This window comes from Sphaeramia orbicularis, chromosome 16 (genome assembly GCF_902148855.1).
Source record: "Sphaeramia orbicularis chromosome 16, fSphaOr1.1, whole genome shotgun sequence".
Lineage (NCBI taxonomy): Eukaryota > Metazoa > Chordata > Actinopteri > Kurtiformes > Apogonidae > Sphaeramia > Sphaeramia orbicularis.
In genome coordinates, this window is record NC_043972.1 from 57,051,616 (window position 1) to 57,069,173 (window position 17,558).

At 37.6% G+C, this 17,558-nt stretch overlaps 4 protein-coding genes across 8 annotated transcripts in view; 1 reads left to right on the top strand and 3 right to left on the bottom strand.

Annotated features, from left to right (window-relative positions):
• LOC115435836 (uncharacterized) overlaps positions 1 to 17,558 on the bottom strand; it is a 1,131,008-nt gene that overhangs the window by 735,651 nt on the left and 377,799 nt on the right. The window lies entirely within an intron of this gene.
• The window catches only part of LOC115436331 (zinc finger protein 658B-like), a 763,626-nt gene that overhangs the window by 500,751 nt on the left and 245,317 nt on the right, over positions 1 to 17,558 (top strand). The window lies entirely within an intron of this gene.
• The window catches only part of LOC115436291 (zinc finger protein 239-like), an 887,505-nt gene that overhangs the window by 459,586 nt on the left and 410,361 nt on the right, over positions 1 to 17,558 (bottom strand). The gene's annotated exons all lie outside the window — the stretch shown is intronic.
• The window catches only part of LOC115436319 (zinc finger protein 420-like), a gene marked incomplete at its 5' end in the record, with an annotated part of 47,107 nt that continues 35,419 nt past the window's right edge, over positions 5,871 to 17,558 (bottom strand). Inside the window, one exon of the mRNA XM_030159165.1 lies at positions 5,871 to 6,188. Within this exon, the coding sequence (XP_030015025.1) occupies positions 6,043 to 6,188 (146 nt within the window). The remainder of the gene's footprint in view (positions 6,189 to 17,558) is intronic.

The following is a 17,558-nucleotide window of genomic DNA, read 5'->3' on the forward strand; positions in this document are numbered from 1 at the left end:
CACATTCCTGAATTTTCCAGACTGTATTGTTTCCTTTTATTTCCTAATGGTAGTTCAAATGGATTATGGTTGCAGCAGCTACCTTGATGGGATTATTAACTCGACATAAATCAAACTATATATAAACAGGGAGTTACAATTCATAATAGGGGACACTAAATTAAGTTAGATAATTTTTTTTCTTACAGTGTGGCCCACCATTGAGTGCTGCTGAAAAGCAGAGACGCTACCGTGCCAAGTGTGATGCTGATGTACAGAGGAGACAACAGTGTTTACTAAAAAGACAGAAATGAAGGAAAGATGGAGAAACAGGAAAGAAGTTGCTTCAAAAAGACCGCAGTGACAGAGGACAGCATGCCCAACGAAAAAAGTGGCGAGAGGCTCATAAGAGGAGTAAAGCCAGGAGAACGTTACCTGAAGGGTTAATAATGGGGGGGGCTTAATATCAAATACCATATTAGCCCTGATTTTCTGATGCAACAAGATGTTCTAAGCACTCCTGTGTAATTTTTTTTGACATTTTCATCCAACCCCCCCCCCACCCTGAAAATTACTTTAACTCTGAAAATCGCAACTTTCACAGCTTCTCCACTCTTTTGTCCAGTGCAGTGTATAAATATGTTCATGATGGGCCATTTAATGATCCTGTAAGTGCCATATTGTATCATAAGAGTACTTTGTACTATGAAAAGTCTAATGTCAAGGTCATGTTGTAGGTTAAAGGTCACCAAAATGCCTAGTTTTTTTCAAAAATTCATACCATTCTGACATTTTATTAAATCTGTCCTCAGTTCTGTTCCCTCTGGTTTCCTGGTGGGATCCCCCAAGGCCTTTGGCCCTTTAAAGACACATTACAGACTAAATATTGCAACATGGACAGTACATTTGAATTTGCCGCCATTACTGTGGCGGGAAACACTAGCACACATTTTGCCAGGAATCACTAACACGTCATTCATTCTGAGCCCACTTTATCCTCACTAGGGTCACGGGGGCAGAGCCTATCCCAGCTACTTATGGGCGAAGGCGGGGTTCACCCTGGACATGTGACCAGTTCATCACAGACTGAACATAGAGAGACAAACACACAGTCACATTCACACCTATGGGGGATTTAGATTAACCCATGAACCTGTCAGTGCATGTGTTTGGATGGTGGGAGGAAACCGGAGTAACAGAACATGCAAACTTCACACAGAAAGGTCCCACCCCCATCGACTGGTGTTGGACTCGAACCTAGGACCTTCTGTCTGTGAGGCACCAGGTCTATCCACTGCACCACCCACAACAGGACATATACATGTAAATGTCACAGTCTGTGAAACTGCTTTGTTCTTTTTTCATGTCTGTATGGAGAATACATGAGTGAATAGTTGTGTTTAATGTGTCTTATTGAATGTCAGTTGTTTGTGGTCAGTAGATGTGTTCTGAGGAGAGAACCTGAGCTGAACATTTGGAAGAACCCACATTAACAGCTTCATTCCATGAAATATGCATTTTGGACCATTTGGGTGACCTTTGACTTATAATTTGACCCTTGACACTACACCTTTGGTAGTGCAAAGCACTCTGAAGACATGACATGTCTGACAAAAAAACATTTAAAGCCCCAGCATGAGCAGACTGTTACATTGTACTTTATCAAAAGTGAAGAAGGTTTGAAAGTTGCCCAAAAACCCCACGTTTTCAGGGTTGAAAAAGTAATTTTCGGGCTGGGGGGGGGGGGGGGGGGGGTGGATGAAAATTAAAAAAAAATAAAAAATACACAGGAGTGCTTAGAACATCTTGTTGCATCAGAAAATCAGGGCCAAAGCTGAATCTGAAAATTTTCCTGAAATAAGCCCCCCCTCATTATTATTATTATTTTTTGTTTGTTTTGTTGTTTTTTTTGTTTTGTTTTTTTTTTTGGGGGGGGGGGGTATTTTAAAAATAGTGCAGACAGAAAGTATTAAAAGTTATTCAAAAAATACTTTGGTGTCTTGAGCATTTGACGCTTCTATATAATCAGAAATAATGTAGCTAGTCATCCCTGTTACTTCATGCAACCCTGTTACCCTAATTTCAACCCTGTTACCTTATCATTTTAATTGAAAATAATCATAAATTACTTTCTCAGCTCAAAAGGGTTTGACCCATTGTCCTTTAAAGAGTTTATGTAATTATATGCAAAATGTGCCAGAGTAAATATTGTAAAATAAATGCTGAAATTGTTAAGGTGAAACATGCCATTATTGAAAAGTTGGGCGAGACAGATTTTGAAAGTTGCTAAAATTAATTTAAATCAAGTCATATGTGAAACCAAATGGTTATTCAGAGAGAATGTTACTTTCTTTACTTAATGGAAAAGGAATTGCATGAAAGAAATTAATTAATGCACTTTTTTCAGGTTCCTTAGTGTTGGTAACAGGGTTGTACCAAGTATTACAAACACCAAATAAATCATGTAATAAAAATTGTACCATTGATGTGTAAGCTGAGCCAATCAAGCCTTTGATAGTTTATTACCTATTATTGATGAATATATAATGGAAAACTAGAAAAGTGAAGGTTTATTTTTCAAGAAGTTTGAAGCCCAAATGTCCTCCAATTCTGGAATGACCCATAAACTTTATTATTATCATGTAATGTTAAATGGTTTGGCTTGGGTTAACACTTCCTCTACATGGTTATTTCTTAACTGTGGAAAACCTAAATATCATCATAAATATGTCCCATAATGAAAAGAAACTAAATAATCAATGTTTCACTGTAAAAGTAGGTGTAAAACCAGATGTAAAATGAAGGTATTTCTAGTTATTAACATTCACTGTCATGCTTTTATACATAATTTAACATCTGTTTTTAAGAATTTGTCTTGGACTTACACTGCAAAAATCCAAATCTTACCAAGTGTATTATTCTCATTTACTAGTCAAAATATCTCATCACACTTAAAATAAGACAGAATCACCTACAGAGGAACTTGTAAGGGAGATAAAAGAACTGATTTTTAGACAATAGATCTAGAAAAACTTATTTCTAGGAATCTTACCGAGATAATTTTCACTTGTTCCATTTGCAGATTTTTTTGGTGAATTGAGCAAAAAAAAAAAAATCTTGAATTAAGCAAAAAAATCTGCCAATGGAACAAGTGAAAATTATCTTACTAAGATTTCTTGAAATAAGATTTTCCAGATCTATTGTCTAAAACCAAGTTCTTATATCTCACTGAAAAGTTACTCTTTAGGTGATTTTGTTTTATTTTAAGTGTGATGAGCTATTTTGACTAGAAATGAGAAAAATACACCTGGTAAGATTTAGATTTTTGCAGGGTATTAACACACAAAAACTTCTACACATTACATCTTTATTTCCACTTCTATAGAAACTGAACATCAAAAGAAACTTATCACATATTCTACGTGATGCCATTTCACACCATTTTATTAAATATGAAAACAAATTATTTTTTGTTCTTAAAAAAACATTTAATTAACAAACAAAATACAACAAACAACAAAACAGTGGATGAGTATCCAGAGGAGAATGTAAAATATGACAAAGGGGAGTTCAACAAAGTTCACATTTAGCAACAAGCAACATTATTAATCCACAGCAAGTCTAGTCGTAAATATGACCAATTGATATTGGTAAGATGTTTTTGTGAATAAGCCTTTAAAAAAACACATAATGTATTAGTTTGAAAACACCTCACATTAGCCTATGTATTATCACTTTCAGCTAAATGCAGCCACTTGTTTTTATTTTAAAACGGCCAACTATAGAATCATATTCTATGCTAATAACCAAAATGCATTAAAGGTATATATTTTCATTCCACAGGCAGAGGGGAAGAGTAAGGTGTGGAGCCACTTCACAAAAGACTCCACAGGCGCTAGATGAACATCTGCAGGGCAAGAGTTAGCCAGGGCTCCAGCACCAGCAAAGAAAAGGACACTACACATTTACTGATTTATCATTGTGTTTTACAGTTTGCCTTTTCTTATTTATCAGTGGGTTTACTGTCCTTATGTTGATAGTGTTACTAATTAAAGTTCCTTATTTTAATTTAGTCCTCTGCTTCTTTGTGTTGAATCATATTTTGGGTATTATAAGAATTTATGTTCATGTGTAGTATATATCCCATGTATATCAATGCTCTTATTTCATATATCAGCCAATATATCACATATCGGTTTGTTTTGCCCCCAATATTGGTATCAGCCCCAAAAATCCCATATTGGTCGGGCTCTACATCCAGATTTGTTGCTGCACCCTGAACACATCAAGTAATGACCACCCACCATTTAATGGAGATCAGGACTACACAAACAAGGTGAATTTGTATTTCAACAGGTTTGAATCTGTCCTGACTCCAGCCCCCACTCATTCAGGTCCCTCTTCACACCTCTCCAGTATGGAGCAACCTCCCCATCACTATCGACACCTCTGCCCCTCCCTGTAACAGAGGAGCCCCTCCAGTCACCTCCCACCCCCCTCTCCCTCACTATGGACCAGCTGAGGAGGGGGCTCAGGGAGACAAAGGCCAGGAAAGCCAACAATTACAACAAACATCAGAAGTACAATGGGGGTGGGGGGGTTCACCTAGGAGCCAGAACTAAACATTACATTACAACTCCATCTACCAATAGTCTGCACCATCTCATATCACATCATCTCAACAGTAAAAGTAGAAACACAACAATAGCATTACTGATACGAATTCTGCAATATCTGCAAAATAACACAATACAAACACCAGTTCAAAGAAGCAAAGAAACTGATTCAAACAGCAGCAGATACTCAATGTTAAAAGGACAAACAATATTTGATAAAACCTCACATACAAACAACACAGGACTCACTAAGGAGCAAGAACAAAGTGAAGTTTGTTTTACATTACAACTCCATCTACTAATAGTCTGCACATGTACTGAGCAACAGGAGGAAAAATCCCTCCTCATCTCCTGCTCCATACACGACAAATTCAGTCAGACGACCTAGACAGCAGCTATCTGTGAGACATGAACGCACTAAACTCTTCTAACTCTCATCTCTGCTAAAACTATCTTCCAAACAAAAAACCCCCACACAAAAACACTTATACAGTGTATAAAACATCAGGAATACATATTTCTGTAAACCAACAGTCAACCTGGACTATGACTAAATTAAAACCAAAGGAAAGTTGCTAAAGTTCCCTCTCTAAATCCAGGATTAACCACCATTTCACAAACTCCAGACCTGTTTCAGTACGACCTCAATTCTCACAAATTCTAGAACTTATTAACAGTTTCCCAGTGTCACCTCTAAGTGTTGCCAATGGTTCTAAAGCACTAGAAACGTGCATACACCAGCTATGACGTTGGCGTGAAGCACCACACATTTCCATGTTCATTTCACTCTTTGTACATCTGAAAATGAGTGTGGAAAAGGGTGTATGCCACGTTTTTGTGTATATGCAACCTTTGTACACGAGGCCCCAGGTCCTTGTTGACCTCCACTACTTGAACTTTTCACCTCGTGGCAGGTTGAAGTTCAGCAACGTCACTGTTTTGTGAAGGTGGTGCATTAGAACACACTTCTGTACTCTGAGGACAACAAAACACAGCCTTCAGTCTGATGTTTGTCTTCACATCTGGATTCTGTGAGATTTTTAAGTCTGATGTTCTTGTCAGAAGTGGGTGCTGCTGGTTCACACACACTGTGTTTCTTCTTGTCATCTGATGCTGAGGGACATTTTGGTCCAGATGTTGATGACTCACATCTGCACTGATGATAGCAGAGGGCAGAGGATGATGAGAATCTTTCATCACATTGGAAACATTCAAACTGTTTAGGTGTGTTATGACACTGACTCTCTCCACTAGAGTCCAGTGTCTTACTTTTTGTACGACTGTTCAGTTTTTGTCCTTTGTGGAAATGTTTGACACGTTCATGTTTAGTACATTTTGAACCTGTGATAAAAGATCTGTCACAAAATCTGCACTGGTAGGGTCTCTCTCCAGTGTGGGCCCATTGATGGATTTTTAGGGAATTAGCTTTGGTTAAAAACTTCCCACACTAGTCACAGGCACATGGTCTTTCTCCAGTGTGGATGCGTTGGTGACGTTTAAGCACATTCCTTTGGGTGAAACTCTTTCCACACTGGTCACACTCAAATGGTTTTTCTCCTGTGTGGATGCGTTGGTGGATTTTTAGGTGACTTGCTGTGGTGAAAGCCTTTACACACTGGCCACACACAAATGGTCTTTCTCCAGTGTGGATGCGTTGGTGGATTTTTAGGTAACTTCCTGTGGTGAAAGCACTTCCACACTGATCACACTCATATGGTTTTCCTCCAGTATGAATGCGTTGGTGATGTTTAAGCACATTCATATGAGTGAAAGTCTTTCCACACTGGTCACACTCATATGGTTTTTCCCCAGTGTGGATGCGATGATGGCGTTTTAGGGAACCTGCTGTGGTGAAAGCCTTTACACACTGGCCACACACAAATGGTCTTTCTCCAGTGTGGATGTGTTGATGTCTTTTTAGTTCACTTGCTCTGATGAAAGCATTTCCACACTGGTGACACTCATATGGTCTTTCTCCAGTGTGGATGCGTTGGTGGATTTTTAGGTAACTTCCTGTAGTGAAAGTACTTCCACACTGATCACACTCATATGGTTTTCCTCCAGTATGAATGCGTTGGTGATGTTTAAGCACATTCATTTGAGTGAAAGTCTTTCCACACTGGTCACACTCATATGGTTTTTCCCCAGTGTGGATGCGATGATGGCGTTTTAGGCAACCTGCTGTGGTGAAAGCCTTTACACACTGGCCACACACAAATGGTCTTTCTCCAGTGTGGATGCGTTGATGCCTTTTTAGTTCACTTGCTCTGATGAAAGCATTTCCACACTGGTGACACTCATATGGTCTATCTCCAGTGTGGATGCGTTGGTGGATTTTTAGGTAACTTGCTGTGGTGAAAGCACTTCCACACTGATCACACTCATATGGTTTTCCTCCAGTGTGGATGCGTTGGTGATGTTTAAGCACATTCATTTTAGTGAAAGTCTTTCCACACTGGTCACACGCATATGGTCTTTTTCCAGTGTGGATGCGTTGGTGGATTTTTAGGTAACTTCCTGTGGTGAAAGCCTTTCCACACTGGTCACAGACATATGGTCTTTCTCCAGTGTGGATGCGTTGGTGGATTTTTAGGTGACTTACTGTGGTGAAACACTTCCCACACTGGTCACACTCATATGGTCTTTCTCCAGTGTGGAAGCGTTGGTGGATTTTTAGGTCACTTGCTATGGTGAAAGCATTTCCACACTGGTCACACTTATATGGTCTTTCTCCAGTGTGGATGCGTTGGTGGATTTTTAGGTAACTTGCTGTGGTGAAAGTCTTTCCACACTGGTCGCAAGTGGATCTTCCATCCATGTTTGCTGGAATCAGGTGATCTTTGTCCAGATACAACTTTCAGGTTTCACTTTAAATCCACCTTTGTCTTCTCTCTACATCAAAACACAAAGAAACAGAAGAGGTGGTCACTGAAATGCAATGGAATGGAACACAACAAACACACCCCTTTCAAAGCAGATTAAGCAGACAGACAAAATTAAGTAGTTAGATAATTAATACGACATTTTTAAACATTTAAAAACTCAGTTCTCTTATTCTACATGTGAAAATTGATGCATATTCAACAATGTAAAAATGAGTTACAACAACTACTTGTTTCATGACAAAACCTCAGAACTCGTATCATTTGAGGCCTAGGAGCACATGGTGGCCGATGACTAAACCAATTGCCCACAAGCCTTCCTGGAGTCTCCAAAGATATTTTGTGTGTGCCCCAAGTGGAAAACATGGCAACATGGCAGAGGAGTTGGAGGAGATTAAAAAGTCCCTCAGTTTTCTGTCTGAGGAAACTAGTAAAGTGGTCACAGAGCAGGCCAGTCTTGTGGACTTAATGGAAGAGGTCCATGAGCTGAAGGCAACTGTGAAGCAGAAAGATTAAGACTGAGCTGTTGGAACAACGGGTTGATGAGTTGGAGCCAAGGTTATTATCATTAAATGACGAAAACTAAAATTGAAAAAACATTTTCGTTAAGTGAAATAAATAAAAACTCTAATTAAAAGAAAAAAAAAAACGATAACTAACTGAAACTGTATTGTGAGCTTACAAAACTAACTAAAACGTATAAAAATTATGTATAAAATTCTCTTCATTTTCATCTTTGTCAATGTCGGATTGATATCAAATTGATTTATTTCGCTCCAGCAATTTTAGCTAGCGGCACCATACGACACTTCACAGTCTGTCATGTCTGGTCACTGGTGGTTTCCAGTCGTCTTCTGGTCCTAACTCTACCTGGAACACACAGACTAAAGCTGGGACACAGCAGCACAGTCCTGTCTGGGATTTACTTTAGTGATGCGTGGGGTCGTTTTTTTTTGCGCTCACTGTGTGTGTGCGTGAGTGACAGAGACAGAGTGGAGCTAAATGACAGTGTCAAACAGGACTAGCATCCAGGTGAAGATTGGAGAGTTTATCACCATGAAAAGGCCTTCCAAGCCCTTAACTGCACAGTTTAGAAGAGGAGAAAAGAGGAGGATGTAAACTAATCCAATTACAGAGGGATGGAACCTGATATAATGTTAAAAAACATTTGATGTTACAAGCAACAGCTAGCTGAACTGAACTGAAGCAAAGATGGCTAATAATGGAACTGGAGATGATTAAGAGATGAGATATCTGCTAAGGTGTGGTTTACTGCTGATGAACTGGGTTATATATGTTTATCTATGTTTATATCTGGTTTATATATGTTTCTATCTAGTTTAACTGCTGGCTGCTTCGTGCATCTCCTCTCACACTTTGCACATCTTCGCATTGTTTTCACATAAGTGACATTGTGTATGGATCACACACACACACACACCCCAACCTGCTATAGGGAATTTATACATCATAATGAACATGTGTTTGTGTTTCTGCTCAGTCAATGAGCCGCCCTAACCCGACCCCCAAATAAAGTGTCCAGAGTAACCCGATGATTCGCACCTCACTAATTTTTTGAATAGGATGGTGAGGAAGATAAAATATATGAAATAACTAAAATTAATGCTAAAACTAAACTAAACTAACACTAAGCATTCAGAAAAAAAATGATAACTAATAAAAACTAGCAAACCTGCTCTAAAAACTAATTAAAAGTTAAGTTGAAGGTTGTGTCTAGCAAGAAAAGATCTCCATGGAGAAATGCCATGGCAGTGAAAAATGAAAAAAGAGAATGTCGGAAAGCTGAACGCAGGTGGCGAAAATCAAATCTCCAGATTCATTTTGACATCTACAAAGAGAAACTTCACACTTATAATCGACAGCTGAGGAATGCAAGGCAGTCTTTCTTCTCAAACATTATCACCAGAAACAAAAATAATGCTCGAGCACTGTTTTCTACTGTTGACAGACTAACAAACCCCCCTGTGTTAATAGCACCTGAACTTCACTCTGCCAGGGCCTGCAGTGACTTTGCTTTGTTCTTTACAGAGAAAATTCAGCATATTAGACAGGCCGTGAATTCCTCAACACCAGGTTCAGGATCTGTGCTGTCTGAAAACCATTTAAACACCCTGACACGCTTTAATCCAATCAATGACAAAAATCTGGAGGACATTCTACACCAGCTGAGCTCTTCCTACTGCTGTCTGGATGTTTTACCCACAGATTTTTTCAAAAAAGTTTCACACGTCATGGCATCTGACCTGTTACAGATTGTAAACGTGTCTCTAAGCTCAGGAGTCTTCCCACAGACCCTGAAAACAGCTGTTATTAAGCCGCTCCTAAAAAAGAACACTCTAGAAAAGACCTCAATGAACAACTACAGGCCCATATCAAATCTTCCTTTTTTAGGTAAAATCATTGAAAAGGCTCCAGTGTCCCAACAGCTAAATTACTACTTAACAGTCAACAGCTGCTTTAGCAGCTTTCAGTCAGGTTTTAGACCACATCACAGCACTGAGACAGCTCTGCTCAAAGTATTTAATGACATTGGCTTAAACACAGATCATGGCAGGTCTTCAGTTTTAGTGTTATTGGACCTCAGTGCTGCATTCGACACAGTCGACTTGATCGACTGGAAGATTGGGTGGGACTATCTGGCACAGTTCTTGATTGGTTTGCATCCTACTTAAAGGGCAGGGATTATTTTGTGTCAATAGGTAACTTTAAATCTGAGCAGACCAAAATTACATGTGGAGTCCCCCAAGGCTCCATCCTGAGGCCCCTCCTGTTCAACACCTGCATGCTTCCACTTGCTCAGATCATAGAAAAAAACAAAATAGATTACCATAACTATGCAGATGACACACAGCTCTACATTTCAATGTCCCCAGGTGACCATAGCCCCATACAAGCACTGGGTAAATGCATGGAGCAAATATCTGAATGGATGGGCCATAATTTTCTTCAGTTAAACAGAGAAAAAACTGAGGTAGTTGTTTTTGGACCCAAGGAGGAGCGTCTTAAAATCAGCATACAGCTCCAGTCACTTCAGTTAAAAACCTCAGACCAGGCCAGGAATTTGGGTGTTGTCATGGATTCAGACCTGAATTTTAAAAACCACATACAAACAATTACAAAGTCAGCTTACTATCACCTCAAGAACATTTCTAGGATTAAAGGACTGATGTCGCAGCAGGACCTTGAAAAACTTGTCCATGCATTTATCTTTAGTCGAGTTGACTACTGTAACAGTATCTTCTCTGGTCTGCCTAAAAAGTCTATTCGACGACTGCAGCTGATCCAGAATGCTGCTGCTCGAGTCCTCACTAAGACCAAGAGAGTGGACCACATCAGTCCAGTTCTGAGGTCTCTACACTGGCTCCCTGTCTCTCAGAGAATAGACTTCAAAATTCTCTTACTAGCATATAAAGCACTGAATGGTTTAGGCCCAAAATACATCAGAGACCTTCTAGTCCAGTATGAACCATCCAGACCACTCAGGTCATCTGGTGCAGGTCTGCTCTGTGTTCCAAAAGTCAGAACTAAACATGGAGAATCAACGTTCAGTTTCTATGCTCCGTATATCTGGAACAAACTACCAGAAAATATCAGGTCTGCTGAGAGTCTGAGTTCTTTTAAGTCCAGGTTAAAGACTCACCTGTTCACTGCTGCCTTTGGCTAAAAGGCTTTTGACTTTTTAAATTTTATATTCTCTTTGAAACTCTGCACTGCAACTCTTACTTTGATATGTGTGTTTTTATTTTTATTTTATTTTATTCTATTTTTTTTTTTTTTTTGATTTTATGTGTTGTTTTCTTACTTGCTGTTTTTGCACCTTTTATATGTTTCTTTTATAATGTTTTAAATGTGTTTCTTTTTGTTTCTTTTAATTCAATGTCCTGTGTGAAGCACCTTGAATTGCCTTGTTGCTGAAATGTGCTATACAAATAAACTTGCCTTGCCTTGCCTAAAACTAACTGAGTTAGAGAAAAAAAAGTCAAAATTAAATAAAACTAAACTATGATTAAAAGTCCAAAACTATTCTAACCTTGGTTGGAACAGTATTCCCACATTAATGATGTCATCATCAGTGGTCTGGAAACTAAACATGGCAGCTATGCCAGGGCTGTAGCCAGTGACCAGCATGGAGAAGATGCACCACCTGAGGGACTGTACACTGTCCAGGAGCAAGAGATTCAATACCTGAACAGGAAGAACATATCCGTAGGGAAAGAACGCATCTCTGCATGTCACACAATTCCTCGCAAAAACAAAAATAAGTCTTCAATTGGTGTTCAGTTTGTTAATCTTAAGCACAAAATTGATGCGTTGAAGCAATTAAGAAAACTGAAGGGCACTGAGGGGTGTATGTTAATGAGCATCTGACAAAAAGGCTGACATAGCAAGAAATGGCCGTCTGCTGAGAAAACAAAGTAAAATTCAAGCACACTGGTCAAGGAATGGAAAAGTTTTCATCTGGTTAAATGGACCCCTGAGCAAGCGAAGGTGGTTGTAGTACGAAATCAGAGAGCTGGAACAGTTTAAAAGGTCCTGTACAGAGAATTTGTTTAAAGTGGACTGCAGCGACACCTTCAGCTGGAATCGGTGGTGTTTTTAATGGACGACTCCGCTTCCCATGAGCACTAGCTCCTACTGTCGTCAGGGCATAACTCTGGCCAAGGCGTTTAGAAGCTAATGACTGAAGAGCGGATCCTCTTTACAACTCTGCATTTCTTTTTTCCACACAGTAACTTGCAGGTGCAAAGTGACGATTCAAACGAGACAACCAGCAAACTTCATAAAGTCCATTTGTAGCGTAGTTTAGTCACTGGGGTGAAAACCAAAGTGAAACCAAACTTTGAAAGTCCGACTCCTGCTTCTGTGTCTGTTTTACTCTGGAGCTCCTCAGTGTTCCTCACAGACTGATGTTCTAAAACATGTCCCAATAATATACATTTGCTCTAACTTTAACACAAAGTATTCAGTCATTTTCATAAATGACTTCAGTCATTCAACATCTTCCTCATTCTGCATTAGCAGTTCAGCTCCAGCTGCTTCAGCCTTCTGCATTCACAGTATTCTACTGTTAGAACTGTCTTGTTCCTGAAGGACAGTTTAGTATCCAGGCCCCAGCATGAACATTCAACTCCATACAGAACCATTTCAGTCTGACCTTCCAAAGCCGTTAGTTTGGACTGAAACAATGCTCCGAATCAAACAGATTATCCACATCACAGAGCTAGCCCTGTGGCTAACACACAAGTGTTTACTAAGTGTTTGACTGAGCTACCAACAGACACTAGAGTCCAATCCAATGTTCCAGTGCATATGGAGAAAGAACAGAAGCATTCTATACCTGTGGAGAAGGAAGAGGGACAACTCCAGCTCTGTTTTCATTCCTTTAACTCCCTTAGTTCTATTCATTGGTTCAAACCAATGCAGAGGTTTACTGGTGTTTTAGTCTGTGCTCTATCACTGTCCTGTTTAGTTTTCTTTTTCTTTCTGCCAGTCCAGCTCCAGTTCCAGTGTCCACCATTACAACTAAATAAATCCAAGAAATCCCTTTCTTTAGGAAAAAGGACAGATCTTACTCCTCACTCGTTCATCTTACTTCTCACTACTAAACTCTGCTGGTCAGTGTGTTGTTGTCATAGTGATGTAAGTCTGCCGTAAAGCACTCCAGTCTTGTCTGACCCGACCAATGATGCTAGAAATAGCATTTGGAAATAACCTATTTTGGTGCTGATAACGTCATTTTAAATTGCAGACTATGATCAGGCATATATCTAAAAATGAGACTTTTTCAAGCTCATGCAGAAAGTCTGTACAGGACCTTTAATAATCCTCTGGAATTATGAGCTGCTTACATCCAGTCTCCATTTAATACCTTAATCTTATTACTATTATTACAAAATATTACATACACAAGTGTCTGCATGCCAAACCCCCCCTTATGGCTGGCTCTTAGAATGAAATCTCCCTGCTACAAAAATGTGTGAAACAAATAATCCCCATGCAAATAAACTGTACACATTTAGAGCAAAATTTAACCTTTCCTAAACTGCCTGTATTTAATTAGTGTGGATTTTCTGGTTTACCTGATCTTAATTCAGATTGTTTGTTCTGTTTTTCATTTGTTTTATGCTCCTCTTATTCTTTCTTTCTTTTCATAATTTGTTGTATGATTGTTTCTGAACGTAATCATTTTTTGTATGGCTTTTGTATGTGTGAATTTACCTTCAATTGTGAAATAATGATGCTTTCATGTGAGTTTGTCATCGTTCTTGTAATGTTTGTTTAAATAAAATATTGTATATATAAAAACCAAACAAACATCCAGTCTCCATTATTAAGTGTTCATTTTTGCCTCTACCATAATGTCTAGAATAGACGCATATTAGATTTTAAAGGTGTGTCCCTCTGGGCTCTGTGCACAGCTCCACTACTTCCTGAAATTAAGGCAGCTCCTTTATTTATTATTTCTTTCTTTATTTCCTGTCTTTCATTATTGGACACACTGATTAATCCATTTATGTCTGACCACAGTAGTCTCCACAACAAGTAGCAGACACACCTGGATTAACCAGTGTGTCCAATAATGAAAGGCAAGAAATAAAAGAGCTGCCTTTTTTCTTTTTTTAATTTGGCACAAAGCAATTTACAGAACAAGAAAGGGAAAATGTTCCAGAAGAGAAAAACAGAAATACATTAGGAGACATGGTGGAATGGTGAAACATAGAACTATTGAAAATATCTGAAACAAAATAAACAAAAAGATTAAGACATTTAAAGTGTACTGAAAATAAAGAAACAGAAAAATATATATCTGACTGGACAAGAGAGCAAAAAGGACTAAGGCAAGACACATTTAAAACAGCAAGGACTTAGATCATCTAGAATAAAGTTTTCTGGCTTTGTTGGACATTTTTTCAATAAACTTAAGAAATCTGTAATAATTAATAAAATCACATATAAACAAATTAAAGGAGGGGTTTGTGTTTTTCCACTTACAACAATGAATAGGAAATTCACCAAAATTTTGATAAGGCAAACAGTATCTTTGATGTTTACATCTAAAGAATCCATATAATAAATAATATCATATAAAGAAAAAGACAGAATATTTTCAGTTTTTAAGGACAACCAACTGTGAATATCAGCCCAAAAGGAAATGCTGTGTGAACAATTACAAAACAAATGTTCAATGGTTTCAGCTTCAGAGGAACAGAAAACACAGGAATCCACATCAAAAGGAAATCTTTTGTGCAAAAAATCATTAGCAGGGTAAACTGAACATGCAATTTTGAAATAAGTTTCCTTTACTTTGGGAGCAACAGGACACCAAAGATAAAAAGAAAAATATTTTTCCCTCAGGGTGATTTCGATGTTTCGTAAAGCAGCTGTGTTAAGGATCCACTAATATATGGGTTAAAACAGTAAAGTGGAGCTGAACAAATGAAATAAAAAATTAAAATTAAATGGAATAACAAAGAAAACAAGGAAAGAAAACTAAAACAAAATATAAAAATTAAATAAAGTTAAAAAAAAAAATTAAAATGTGAATTAAAAATTAAGCAATATAAAAGAAAATAACTAAAAGGAAACAAAACAAAAAAAATTAAATACTAAAATAAAAACACAATCATATAAAAAATTGAATATATAAAATACTGTAATAAGAAAATGAAATCAGACGAAATTAAATTCTCTGTTTAGAAAATCTTCATGTGCGCTAAAGTTAATGATAAAATACTGTGCTGATAACGATATTGGATTTATTGTGGCTGTGGTCCTGGTTTTGTAGGTTCCTTTACAACATTATAAATACACTGAGATGAAGTTGGACATAAATGGCTGTTGCATTTGTTTGTTCCATATATGTTCATGAAATCATTTCTGACATTTTATTGTGCTGTAGAAGAGCTGAAACATAGAATAAAGTCACATTTGCTGGTTTTCATTGGTATCATTTCTGTTTCTGTTCATTTCGACACCGTTAACAAACACTGATTGTAAAATGCTGAAGTCTGACTAAAATCATTGTAGTAAAGTAACTAAAGATGATGGTGTTTACTGTGGTTGTTCATGTGGTGGTGTCTTTGGAGGAGGAACAACAGGTCGATCCCAAATCTCCATCCTTGGAGGACGTCCACTTGTCCACGTGTCCTTGAACGTGGCATGAAAATCGGATGACAATCCTACTGAAAAATCCAACATGGAAGTCATGGTCAGTATGTTTTAGTGTCATGAAGATCAAATTGAACAATACCTGTCAAACCATCACAGGTAGTGGAAATTAATAAATGATGCTGATAATGATTTTATTATTTTACATAATATAATAATAAGCCTTATTAATGTATATGTATTTCTGCAGATACAGCTGATGTGAACCTCGATAAAACTAGTGCTTTAATAAAATGATGTAGTTTCACATTAGCATTAGGGTTAGGGGGGATCAATACAAGCTCCAGAGGTGGAAGTGGAATAAACCTTTTTGGGGTTTATGTCTCGACTGTGGGTTGTGAAGATGGAAAGTTGTTGTAGTGAACTTTCACAGACTTCTGCTCATATGGGCCTTGAAACCTGGTCCCTGTTTCATCTCCATAGGCTTCTACCACCCTGAGCCACAGGACGGCCATTTTTAGTTACCCACAAAATGTTTCTAGCAAAGTTGGAACATTGTCAAAAGTTGCAAATTTGACGACCACCTGGAAAATGGATTAAAACAACCTCAAATATTTCACACATCACTGACAGATACTTTTGGGATTATTTAGAAGTGATTTTAAATTAATGCAAAAATTGGACCAAAATGACATTTTTATGAAGTTTAGTATAATGTTACTCTGGACCACCGGGGGAAACAAAGACCACCTGGGAAATGGTTTAAAACAACCTTAAATTCCTCACACATCAGTAATTAATGCCTTTGGGATCATCTAGAACTGAGTTTAAGGAAATTAAACAATTTTGAACAAAATTAAATTGTTCAGAATACATAGACTTTCTTTTTGTCTTCTTTTTTAAATGCAGTTTATTATTATTATTATTATTATTATTATCTTTTGTTGGATCACCAGGGGGCTTTGACGAACCCCTGATAAAAGGTTTAAAACACCCTTAAATACCTCAAACATCATTTAGTGAAGCCTTTAGGATCCTTTAGAACAGGTTTGAAGTAAATTAAAGTTAGTTTTGTTCACAGATGAAATGAACATCTTTTACTCTGGGAAAAATTTGCAAAGGCTTTTCAATGTCGTCAGAACAGAAATGAATAAATAGAAAACATGGTTGGAGTCGAGTAAATTAGAATTAAATTTGTCCCCCAAAAAATCTATGCTGTTTGGAAATTGAAAAATAAACTCACAGGTAAATGTAGTGATAAACGAAGTTCATATGGAGAGAGTATGAAAGCAAATTTCTTGGTGTGATATTAGACGATAAGATCTGGAAACCCCACATACATTCAGTGACTGCAAAAGTAGCACCGAGTATTGGAGTCAGTGTTAGCAACTTGGAGACTTTGTTGCTAAATCTGGAGACTTTTGAAATCCTCTTGACAACTTTTTTTTCAAAAGCAACTAGCGACAAATCTAGCAAATATTTCTGGTGCTGCTGGAGACTTTTATTGTATTTGGAGACTGTGATATGAAAGCACATTTCGTCCTAAACAGTAAGTGATCTCCATCATTGTACAGCTTTTTTTTTTAATTATTGAACATAAGAATCAGGCACATAGATGGGTACAGACCCTGTCCACACAACATAAAGAAGCCAGGTTAGCATGATTGGGATGGTAACTACAAATATCACAATCATAAACATTAGATATTAAAGAAAAAAAAAGAAAAGAAAATGAATAAACAAATTAAAAAGGAAACACTGGGAAACTTTGAGGTGATTTTCAATCCTCAGAGTTTAAATATTTACAAACTGGGTTCTATATTTTAGTAGATTTTTGGTTCAATTGTGTTCAAATATTGCTTTACTTGGTTTTCAAAGTGACATTTATTTGGTTTATTTTGCGTTTATTTGGTTTTATGAATATGAAATGTAGCTAACATGGTTAAGGTTT